Genomic DNA, 12,433 nt, shown 5'->3' on the forward strand with positions numbered 1-12,433 from the left:
CGGCCAATTATTCAGTATCTGCTTGTTTTGGTCCTCCAATAAAATCGGTATTGGCGTTGAAAAATCATAAAAATCGGTCGACCTTTAATTCCAGGTGACTACCTCATGAAGCTGGTTGAGAGAACACCAAAAGTGTGCTAAGCTGTAATCAAGGCAAAGGGTGGCTACTTTGAAGAATCTCAAATATATTTGGATTTGTTTAACACTTTTTTGGTTCCTACATGATTCCATGTGTGTTATTTCATAGTTTGGTCTTTACTATTACTCAATGTACAAAAATAGTAAAAATAACAAAAAACCCTGGAATGAGCAGGTGTCCAAACTTTTTACTGGTACTGTAAATGCTACAGTAGCGGTTTAGTCTTTCCACCATTTTGTTTCATAGCTGATAAATAAAAACATAAGAGTCAAATAACTATTTTGTTCACAAGCTAGGTTGTTTTACTATGCTCGAGTTTCAACTGCTGGGAAAGAGATGACAACGCTTCTACTTGTCAGGATCAATCTCACAGGCACGAACCTCCCGCATTTAAAGTGGCAGGTGAACATTTGTCTCATCTGTTCTATTTTGGTTTAAAGACTCAAGTCACAATACATGAACTTAAACAATACACAACATTACTTCTTACTAGTAATACATTAAATTGTTTTTGGAACTTTACAAAGAACCATCCATTTTTTATGTTTTGTTGGTATCATTTTAGAGCGGCTGAAGGACAAAAAAAACAAATGTTATGCCCTGACTAACGCATTTCGCATTTATATTTGTGCTCAATGTACTACACATGCCATTTAGAGTGTGCTGACTTTGGCTAATAAGGGTAACCTCAAGCAGGCTGTGAACCTGGGGTCGAGGCTCTGTGGGCTGCAGTGCAGGGAGCATCAGGGCCTCTGATAAACAGGCAAGGGAGAAGGCCAAGCGCATCAGGTGACCCCACACACAATCTTGCCCAATGTTTTGAGCTGCTGTTCTCCTGAAGGAGATAAGGGTAACACTGTTCAGCAAGAAAAGCAACATTTCCATGTAAATGGACAATAAAGTATATTTTCTAGTTATGGAATAGCAGAACAGAATGGCCTGTTAGTGATACCACATGGCTGCCAACATGTGGCACTACTCACCATGAACTTCTGCACGCTGATGGGGAAGGTGGCAGAGTAGAGTAGGATCTGACGGCCCTTGGCCAGGAAGCTGATGATATCCTCGATGAGCACTACAAAGTCCTGAGACAGCAGCTTGTCTGCCTGAGAAGAGAAAACATTCAAATGGAGCATTAGCAGAGTCACACAGTATTCTCAAAAAACAGTTTTAATCATGTATTTCTATTAAATTTGCTACCACTGGTATGTAATTGATATTTAGCACTGGTTGTCGGGGAAATGTTACATGTAGCTCCTTTAACCTCTTTGGTAGGTTGATGAACCAGATGAGATTTGAAAGGCCTTGATGAAGAATAGTGAGTGGCTCGTAACAAAATAGATCAAGAGGACTGATTCTCTGGAGGTTGATGGACTCAGCTACCACATGTATTTACACACTAACCTCATCCATCACCATCATTTGGACTCTATCCACTTTGGCAACGCCCTTCTTTATCAAGTCTAGGATCCTGCCGGGTGTGGCTATGACCACATGCACTGAGAAAGAATCAGAAACACCATCATTACAGATATGGCATTGTGTACAGCTTTACGGTTTTGTGACTTGTTTGTATTGTACAGTGTGGTCCGAAATGATTGACACCCTCGATGAAGATGAGTAAATGACTTTCAAATAAATAAACAAAATACAGAGCTACGCTATAAAGAGTTGAAGTCAGAAGTTTAAATAGATTTAAAAACTCAGTTTCACAATTCCTGACATTTAATCCTAGTAAAAATTCCCTATCTTAGGTCAGTTAGGATCACCATTTTATTTTAACAATGTGAAATGTCAGAAAAATAGTAGAGAGAAGGGTTTATTTCAGCTTTAATTTCCTTCATCACATTCCCAATGGGTCAGAAGTTTACATACACTCAATTAGTATTTGGGAGCATTGCCATTCAATTGTTTGACCCAAGTTAAATGTTTCAGGTAGCCAGCCTCCCCCAAGCTTCCCACAATCAGTTGGGTGAATATTTGCCCATTCTTCCTGACAGAGCAAGTGTAACCGAGTCAGGGTTGTAGGCCTCCTAGCTCACACACGCCGTTTCAGTTCTGCCCACAAATTCTCTATGGGATTTAGGTCAAGGCTTTGTGATGGCCACTCCAATACCTTGACTTTGTTGTCCTTAAGCCATTTTGCCACAACTTTGGAAGTATTGCTTGGGGTCATTGTCCATTTGGAAGACCCATTTGCGACGAAGCTTTGACTTCCTGACTGATGTCGAGACGTTGCTTCAATATATCCACGTAATTTTCCTCCTCATGATGGCATCAATTTTGTGAAGTACACCAGTCCCTCCTGCAACAAAGCACTCCCCACAACATGATGCTGCCACCACTGTGCTTCACGGTTGGGATGGTATTCTTCAGCTTGCAACCTCCACACAATATCCCATAATGACAAAGCAAAAACAGGTGTAGAAATGTTTGCAGATGTATACATAAAAAAAAAGATGAAATATCCCATTTACATAAGTATTCAGACATATTCAGGGTATGATGCTACAAGCTCAGCACACATGTATTTGGGAAATTTCTCCCATTCTTCTCTGCAAATCCTCAAGCTCGGTCAGGTTGGAAAAGGAATGTCGCTGCACAGCTATTTTCAGGTCTCTCCAGAGATGTTCGATCTGGTTCAAGTCTGGACTCTGGCTGGGCCACTCAAGGACATTGTCCTGAAGCCACTCGTGCGTTGTCTTGGCTTTGTGCTTAGGGCCGTTGTCCTGTTGGAAGGTGAACCTTCGCCCCAGTCCGAGGCCCCGAGTGCTCTGGAGTAGCTTTTCTGCAAGGATCTCTGTACTATGCTCCATTCATCATTCCCTCGATCCTGACTAGTCCCAGTTCCTGCTCTGGATAAGAGCGTCTGCCAAATGACTTAAATGTAAATGTAAATAACATCCCCACAGCATGATGCTGCCACCACCATGCTTCACCATAGGGATGGTGCGAGTTCTCCTCCAGATGCGACACTTGGTAACCAGGCCCAAGAGTTCCATCTTGGTTTCAATCTGCAGTGAACATCGGGTTCATGGTCACCTCCCTGACCAAGGCCCTTCACCAATTGCTCAGTTTGGCCGCGCCTTGGTGGTTCCAAACTTCTTCCATTTTTTATGAATGATGGAGGCCACTGTTCTTGGCAACCTCAAATGCTGCTGAAATGTTTTGGTACACTTCCCCATATGTGTGCCTCGACACAATCCTGTCTCGGAGCTTCACGGATAATTCCTTCGAACTCATGGATAGGTTTTTGCTGACGTGCACGGTCAACTGTGGGACCTTATATAGACAGGTGTGTGCCTTTCCAAATCATGTACAATAAAATGATTTTACCACAGGTGGACTCCAATCAAGCAGTAGAAACATCAAGGATGATCAATGGAAATAGGATGCACCTGAGCTCAATATTTCACCTCATAGCAAAGGGTCTGAACACTTATCTTACACAAACTGTTTAAAAGTTTGGGGTAACTTAGAAATGTCCTTGTTTTTGAAAGAAAAGTAAATCGTCTCTCCATTAAAATAACAGCAAATTGATCAAAAATACAGTGTAGACATTAATAATGTTGTAAAGGACTATAGTAGCTGGAAACCGCAGATTTTTTATGGAATATCTACATTGTCCCATTATTTATTTTATTTCACCGGGTAGGCAAGTTGAGAACAAGTTAATTTACAATTGTGACCTGGCCAAGATAAAGCAAGGCAGTTCGACACATACAACAGAGTTACACATGGAGCAAAACAAACATACAGTCAATAATACAGTAGAAAAATAAGTTTATATAATAAGAAAGAAAGTTATTGTTTCTGGCCATTTTGAGCCTGTAATCGAACCCACAAATGCTGATGCTCCAGATACTCAACTAGTCTAAAGAAGGCCAGTTTTATTACTTATTTAATCAGAACAGTTTTCAGCTATGCGAACATAATTGCAAAAGGGATTTCTAATGATCAATTAGCCTTTTAAAATTATAAACTTGGATTAGTCTGTCGTGTGTCACAGCATCAGCGGACTGAGCTTGTTGTCATTGCATCATCGGAGGGTGAGGGCTAGGGCCACTCCCTGCAGAAATGTTCAGGAACTTGCAGGTGCCTTGGTGGAAGAGTGGGGAAACATCTCACAGCAAGACCTGGCAAATCTGGTCCAGTCCATGAGGAGATGCACTGCAAAACTTAATGCAGCTGGTGGCCACACCAGATACTGACTGTTCTTTTTGACCACCCCCCTTTATTCAGGGACACATTATTCCATTTATGTTGGTCACATGTTTGTGGAACTTGTTCAGTTTATGTCTCAGTTGTTGAATCTTATGTTCATACAAATATTTACACATGTTAAGTTTGCTGAAAATCAACACAGTTGACAGTGAGAGGACATTTCTTTTTTTGCTGAGTTTAGATATTCCATTAAAAATCAGACGTTTCTATTTACATTAGTCATTTACAACATTAACAGTGTTTACACTGTACTTCTGATCAAATTGATGTGATTTTAAATGGACAAAAAAATTAGCTTCTCTTCCAAAAACAAGGACATTTCTAAGTGACCTCAAACTTTTGAAAGGTAGAATACACAAACGTAAAAATGTCTAAAAACCTATTTTGGCTTTGTCATTGTGGAGTACTGTGTGTAGAGTAACGCTGTAACGTAACAAAACGTGGAAAATGTCAAGGGGTCTGAATACTTTCCAAATGCACTGTATTTATCACAAGGTTCCATTGTTGGTATTTAGGAATGTGATGCTGCTGTTGGGTAATTACCAGTCTCGTCCAGGCGCATGATGTCATCTCGCAGGTTGGTGCCGCCCGTGGTGGCCATGACCTTCACGCCGCCCAGGTGCTTACTGATCTGGATACTGATCTGGCTAACCTGCAGGGCCAGCTCACGAGTGGGCACCATCACAATGGCTTGGGAGAGGGGGAGAGGTATAGATAGGGCAAGTGTAAGACAAATGTGATTTGACAGAGTAGTAGGAGTATGGCTCCAAACAGTGACCATTTAGTCGCATTTTGCAACCCTTTGACTTGACTGTGTGAGCTAAACTGCCCAGTCAAGGTTCTCTCTAAGCACCAGACTGAACTTCACTTAACTTTCCAGAGTTTTCCCCATTAACACTATCAACATACTGAAACAAAATGAACTATGCAATACCAAACATGCAAAACTAACTAGGCAAGACATTTTGATGTAGGCAGGATATATCGGAGTATGATGTTATTGCATTGACAGACTCAGCCCGTACTCTACACAGACCGGTGTGGTATAACCATCAGAGCTGCACTAGGCCTATATGCAAATAGACTATTGCCATATATGGATCTCCGCCATTTACCTTGAACTGTTTACAGCATGAGCAGTCGTGAATAGATGCGCTTGTTTTGAGATGTACACATTTTGTTCATATTATTTTCTAGTTAGTGAGTCATTATCCCAGTTATAGATGGTTTGTAGTCAGCGATAGTGGAGTGATGGCTTCCTACTAGAGCACAAAATATTTACATTTCTAGACATCTTTGAAAAACAAGTCAGGTAAATAGTTTTGTCTTAAAGGGGCAGTGCTGTATTTTCAGACAGGCTTGAATAAGCTAAGTAGCCAATAGGCAGAGGGTAGCATCATTTGTCTGATTCTCTGTGATAATGGTATGGGAATAATAATGCATTTTATTTTGTAAAGTGGTTTAAACAACATTTTCAGTCACCTCCTTCTCTGAAGGACAAGTGGATAAACAGGTTAATGTCAAGCCCTGCATGTTTTTCCCCCAAAAGACTCATGGAATGTAGGCCAACATTGAACACCACAGATTTGCTGCTAATGTAGGCTGAATGATAGAACCGTTATTTCCATGTTAAAATGTTATGGGATGCATTTTCTCCATTGTTTTTGATTCCTGTAATGAAAATGTCTGCCCTGACGCTCTGCCCATTTCCCTGGGGCCTGGTGCTGTGCTGATCAACCCACTCTCCCTACCTCTCCCACTTTGCTCTAGGGAAAAAAAATACATTTTGATTGTATAAAACATTTAAAACTACAATTGCAGGAAAATATACTTGTCACAGTTGAAGAGAGGAGGTTCTCCGATTTCTGTAGGCATTTGTTTTATTTCTCAACTCTCAATTTTTAGCTCTATAGCAACTATTTTATAAAGCTTTGGGATATGGAGTGTGCGAAATCTGCATTGGCCATTACGAGAGCATGGGCCTGATTGGGTAGTAGGCTACAACTGCAAAGTTATTTTTAGGACATTAAAATGTACTGTTAAGCTTAATATGGCTACTACCAGTGGGTATTATATTTAAGTTAGCTATCTAGCTAATGTGTTTTGAGTTTCCAATTACTCCTGTGGTGAATTGGACCCAAATTAAAACATGCCTATAATTAGTGTACGCAAATTCATCTATAACAGTAAAATGTATCAATAGCCTAATTGTCAACCCAAAATGCATGACAACAACTGGATTACGTTCTACATCAAAATATCTTGAATCACACATTCCTGCTTAAACATAGATGAAACATAACTTGAATACCTTTTCAATAGTCTATAACACTTTAATAAAGCACTGTGAATGACATAAGACTACTGTTGTAGTAGACAAGTCAAGTATAAAAAGGAGGGAAAGAGTAACGTGAAGAGCCTTGACTCACCCTGTATATAGTCCTTCTTCAGGTCTATTCTCTCCAGCATGGGGATGAGGTAGGCCCCACTCTTCCCTGTTCCATTCTTGGCTCGGGCCAGGATGTCTCGTCCTGACAGGGCTATGGGAATGCTCTCCTCCTGAAAGTGACAAAAAAATATCTAACTATGACAAACTACAAAGGCTAAGTCCAAAGACTTCAGTTATAACTCAAGATGCAGTCCGGGATCTTAAACTCAACAAATTTGCAACATATTGTACACATTTTTGTGGGAGGTAATACATCACACAAAATGGATGACATAGTAGATAATTGGATGACATAGTACACACGCTCGAGCACCACTTTCAAAACTACCTGCTGAAATTATACAAAAGTTCTGGAGCATCTTTATAGGTTATAGGCATCAGAATCAGGAGCCAATTTACAGCAAGGGAATTCCCCAGTTTCAACAGGTCATCTTTGGGCAGAGACACTCCCAGTGAGTGTCGTACCTGGATAGGAGAGGGCTTCTCCCAGCCCATCTCAAAGATGCCCATCAGGAGCTCCCGTTTCAGACAGTAGTCCTCAAACTCATTTCCCTTAGTGGACGTTACATCCTGGGACACAGCAAGAAAGAGGTTAGACAACAGAAGTAACAGACTTGATTAAAATGATATACCGGGAAAATCCATGAGCTAGTGAAAAAGCATGCTGCATTGTACCATGACTTACAGAGGTTCTGACCCTGGTGTCTTTGGGAGGGAGCTGTAGGCTTTTTTTCCAGTCATCTCCAAACCTGACAGAGCAGAAGAGAGCAATTAAAAGAACACCTGCACTACTGATTTCTAAAACAAAATCTACTGGGTCATCACTTCTAAAACCTGGTTTGAAGGTATAATAAACTATGAGCAGAACATAATTGTTTCAGTCACTGGGTGAAACCGTGGTGCGAGAGAAATGTGTACCTAATCCCAGTTCCCTCCTGGGCAGCACCCGCTTTCTGGGATGCACCTGTGGCCTCGTCTGACAGAGAGCCCAGGACGAGGGGTCCTGATTGGGGTGAAGCCGGTTTAGGCGGCCCCCCAAGCTGCCCGTTCTGCTTGTTCAGTCCCATGACGACAGGACCAAGGTTCTCTGTTCTGGCAGCTGCCATTTCCGCTTTCCTGTTTTTATTCTCAAAATATTAATATTTTCTGTTTTTTTTGCCCCCTTAAAAAGCCTCTTCAAAAGTAGATGAGTCTAATAAACATTAACAAATATTCTCTTGTTTTTTTGTCCAAAGCTTTTACAACAGAAGTCTGTCGTTTTTACATATATATGTGCGTGCAGTTCGGTCCCCTTCAACAGAGTTTACTGCCGTATGAAAAAAAATAGTATTTATACAAGAGCTCTCCCAAATGAAGAGATATATGCATTCAAATGCATACATATACTACACACAATATAGAACATTATATGTGAACAAGAATCAAATTGTTTAATTCCTGCAATAGAACTGCTATTTGAAGCGGGGAAATAGCATCTGTAATATAATCTTTGATCAAATGTACATTTACATATTTTTATTTCCTTGTTTTGCATCAAGTCCATTTGAATTGCTCAACATCGATGTCCTTTGTACAAATATTTCATCAAAATAATAATGTCCTTATTGTTCAACATTTGTTTTCCACTCTGTCTGTATATGTCCATCCACGTGTTAAAGTAGTTTCCTGATGTTGAAAATCAAACAAGGGTAACTGTAGTCCAAAAGCAACGCAGCTTTAAGTTCCCCTTGGGCTCCTTTCGGTCTGTCCCCTCTGTTCCAGGTGAGTCTCCCTCCTCTCTCAGCTCTTTTGTCAACGTGTGTAGCTGTGTGTGTGAGTGGTGGTGTATTCAGCAACTCAAACCTGTTCCACCTGACAGGAAGAAGGAGAATTTGATTTTAGAAGTAAAGTCAGAGTGAATACTATATAAGCCCTAGACTAGCTTTAAAACCGCATAATACAATAGATGCACAAATGTTCTACTCAAATCCCCAACTACATCATGTCAAACATGTATTTGGCAGGCAGGCACATGGTAAAATTGCTTTTCTAGTGTTGGCTTGGTGGATCAGTCTGTAAGGTACTCCAACCCATTGGTGTACTGCATGAGCACATAGGAGTTGCCTATACTACAAGCAGTATAAGCCCAGACAACAGGAGAGTAACGTTAGGCTACGTCGTCAACAACGTGGGACTACTTTATAGCCGTAATCACCTGCGAACTTTGAAGTTACTTTGAGGAAATTATCTAACGTTAGCTAGAAGCATCTGAACTTAAATGAAAGTGAATTGCAAATGTATGGACAACAAACACGTCACCGTCTTTAGCTAGCTAGCTAACATTAACGAATAACAGGGATGTCCTTATTGGCCAAATAAAGGTTTTTTAAAAAGACAGCTAATGTTACGTCAGTTGTTAGCCAACTTATCTCAATTGTGCCAACTGCAAAAAGTAATTCAAACCTGACGAATAGCGATTTGACGCTACAAAAGGCCATTTATCTGGCCAACTTGAGAGGAAGATATTTAGTTAGCTAGTAATATAAGTTAACTGGCTATCTAATGACGTTAGCCACATAGCTTTGACATAAACATGCAAGTCGGCTAGTAAGTTAAGCGATCTGAATAATTTAAATAGTAATTTAGTAAGCCATCTAGGTATCGTTACATCACTGATGAAAGGGGTTATTATAAACTAGCTAGTCAGATGAGTTAACTTGGATGGCTTGTGCATTGGGCTGTCGTTTTCCATGTCTGAATGTTAGCTGGCTATATTATCTAGCTGACAAGCTAACGTCGACTTTATCATATCTGTATAATACTAATTGAATAGAACACCACGAAGTACTCACCTTTCTCTCACTTTGATGTTATATATCATAGATGTTTGCGGCAGATCAATTACTTATGTCACTGTTCGATTAAATTCACTCCATACAAAACACTAATTCAACATGGTATCCTCTCTTCATCGCCGCCTTCTTCTTCTGTAGTATCATGGCGGGCCACAAACCAACGTTTAAAGTGAATGCCGCCACCTACTGTGCTGGAATGTCGATCAATCATGATCAGACCAACTATGTACTACCATGAAAATAAAATTCTAAACCAAATAAATCCCCAACACCACCAATTGCAGCACTTAACCTTCACATTGCTTCTTCATTCATTCCTTGACCCTCATCCTCCCACTCCATGTCATCAGATCTGACACCCATCTTGTTAGCATTCCAACACAGCTGTTGCTTCCCCACATTTTTTCTCAATTTTGTCCGCACTACTCGCCACGATTTCCGATCTCCTAGTTAAGACATTTCTCTATCCCAGGGCTCCCCTAACCTGTTGTTGTTGTTGATAATGATGATGATGATGATAATGTTGTTGTTGTTCCTCTTCTTCTTCTTCTTCTTCTATGAGGTTTAACAGCAGTTGGCATCCAATATGTTGCGTTACTGCCACCTACTAGACTGGAGAACAACTCCCTTGTACTTTGCTTGAAAAATAAATAAATAAACAAATACCCTACCATCTAACACGACACTCACACAAAAAAATACATAAAATAAAATAAAAAATAATATGAAAATAACACCACCCTACTCCACTATGAAAATCTATTTAGTCCTACCTCAGGCCAATAACCTGGATGGATGGGACACCACCACTTAACACACCCTGAAATTCTTCTGATGTCTCACACACCCAAGTCTCGCACACACAAATACCTCTCTGCAGCACCACCACAACCTCAATTTTCTACGACTTTACGTTCCATCCCTGCAGTACAGCTCACCGTGCTTCTACATCTGCATTGCTTGCTGTTTGGGGTTTTAGGCTGGGTTTCTGTACAGCACTTTGTGACATCAGCTGATGTAAAAAGGGCATTATGAATACATTCGATTGATTGATTGATTGATTGATTGATTGATTGATACAGTTGATAACCGTTACTATAAATGCAAAAAATCCAATCATACTGAAACATATATCACTTGTTGGCCTATCCCTCTGTTCTGGTACAGATCTACTGCTCACACCACTCCTCTCAGGATCCCTCCCCCTTGACCCATCTTCCTCTACTTTCTTCACTGCCTCAGCATATGACAACTTCTGCACTACTCTAACCCTGGAAACCTCAACCTGCCTCTCTCTCACCGGACATTTTTTATTTATTTTTTGACCCCTTTTTCTCCCCAATTTCGTGGTATCCAATTGTTTTAATAGCAACTATCTTGTCTCATCACTACAACTCAGTACCTCGTGGGCTCGGGAGAGACAAAGGTTGAAAGTCATGCGTCCTCCGATACAGGACCGCTACCTCCGCCTTTGTGCAAGGAGGAGCAGGAGGAGCACTGCCAGAGCCCTGCAAAATTACCTCCAGCAGGCCACAAATATGCATGTGTCTGCTCAAACGGTCAGAAACAGACTCCATGAGGGTGGTATGAGGGCCCGACATCCACAGGTGGGGGTTGTGCTTACAGCCCAACACCGTGCAGGACGTTTGGCATTTGCCAGAGAACACCAAGATTGGCAAATTCGCCACTGGTGCCCTGTGCTCTTCACAGATAAAAGCAGGTTCACACTGAGCACGTGACAGACGTGACAGAGTCTGGAGAAGCCGTGGAGAACGTACTGCTGCCTGCAACATCCTCCAGCATGACCGGTTTGGCGGTGGGTCAGTCATGTGTGGGGTGGTATTTCTTTGGGGGGGCCGCACAGCCCTCTATGTGCTCGCCAGAGGTAGCCTGACTGCCATTAGGTACCGAGATGAGATCCTCAGACCCCTTGTGAGACCATATGCTGGTGCGGTTGGCCCTGGGTTCCTCCTAATGCAAGACAATGCTAGACCTCATGTGGCTGGAGTGTGTCAGCAGTTCCTGCAAGAGGAAGGCATTGATGCTATGGACTGGCCCGCCCGTTCCCCAGACCCAAATCCGATTGAGCACATCTGGGACATCATGTCTCGCTCCATCCACCAACGCCACGTTGCACCACAGACTGTCCAGGGGTTGGCAGATGCTTTAGTCCAGGTCTGGGAGGAGATCCCTCAGGAGACCACCTCATCAAGAGCATTCCCAGGCATTGTAGGGAGGTCATACAGGCACGTGGAGGCCACACACACTACTGAGCCTCATTTTGACTTGTTTTAAGGACATTACATCAAAGTTGGATCAGCCTGTAGTGTGGTTTTCCACTTTAATTTTGAGTGTGACTCCAAATCCAGACCTCCATGGGTTGATAAATTTGATTTCCATTGATAATTTGTGTGATTTTGTTGTCAGCACATTCAACTATGTAAAGAAAAAAGTATTTAATAAGAATATTTCATTCATTCAGATCTAGGATGTATTATTTTAGTGTTCCCTTTATTCTTTTGAGCAGTGTATATTCAATTTTATCTCTTGGACCCTCAGGATGGCAAATCAGAGCAAGATTACTGAATGTAAGTACATTATTTACCTTCAGAGATGAATGTATCAAACCAGTTGCCGTTATAAAAGTGTTTTGTTGTTGTGCACTCTCCTCAAACAATAGCATGGTACGTGTTCACTGTAATAGCTACTGTAAATTGGACAGATTACAGTTAGATTAACAAGAATGCAAGCGTTCTGCCCATATAAGACATGTCTTTCTGTAAGGCG

General features: G+C 41.3%; 1 protein-coding gene across 1 annotated transcript in view; it reads right to left on the reverse strand.

The window, feature by feature from the left end:
- LOC135552350 (probable ATP-dependent RNA helicase ddx6) overlaps positions 1-10,188 on the reverse strand; it is a 60,158-nt gene extending 49,970 nt beyond the window's left edge. The window contains exons 1-8 of the mRNA XM_064983917.1: positions 9,644-10,188; positions 7,731-8,663; positions 7,498-7,561; positions 7,278-7,382; positions 6,793-6,922; positions 4,907-5,053; positions 1,544-1,638; positions 1,123-1,245 (exon numbers count right to left, since the gene is read on the reverse strand). Coding sequence (XP_064839989.1) covers positions 1,123-1,245; positions 1,544-1,638; positions 4,907-5,053; positions 6,793-6,922; positions 7,278-7,382; positions 7,498-7,561; positions 7,731-7,918 — 852 coding nt within the window. The 5' untranslated portion in view covers positions 7,919-8,663; positions 9,644-10,188. The remainder of the gene's footprint in view (positions 1-1,122; positions 1,246-1,543; positions 1,639-4,906; positions 5,054-6,792; positions 6,923-7,277; positions 7,383-7,497; positions 7,562-7,730; positions 8,664-9,643) is intronic.
- Between the last annotated feature and the right edge of the window lie 2,245 nt (positions 10,189-12,433).

This window comes from Oncorhynchus masou, chromosome 13 (genome assembly GCF_036934945.1).
Source record: "Oncorhynchus masou masou isolate Uvic2021 chromosome 13, UVic_Omas_1.1, whole genome shotgun sequence".
NCBI lineage: Eukaryota > Metazoa > Chordata > Actinopteri > Salmoniformes > Salmonidae > Oncorhynchus > Oncorhynchus masou.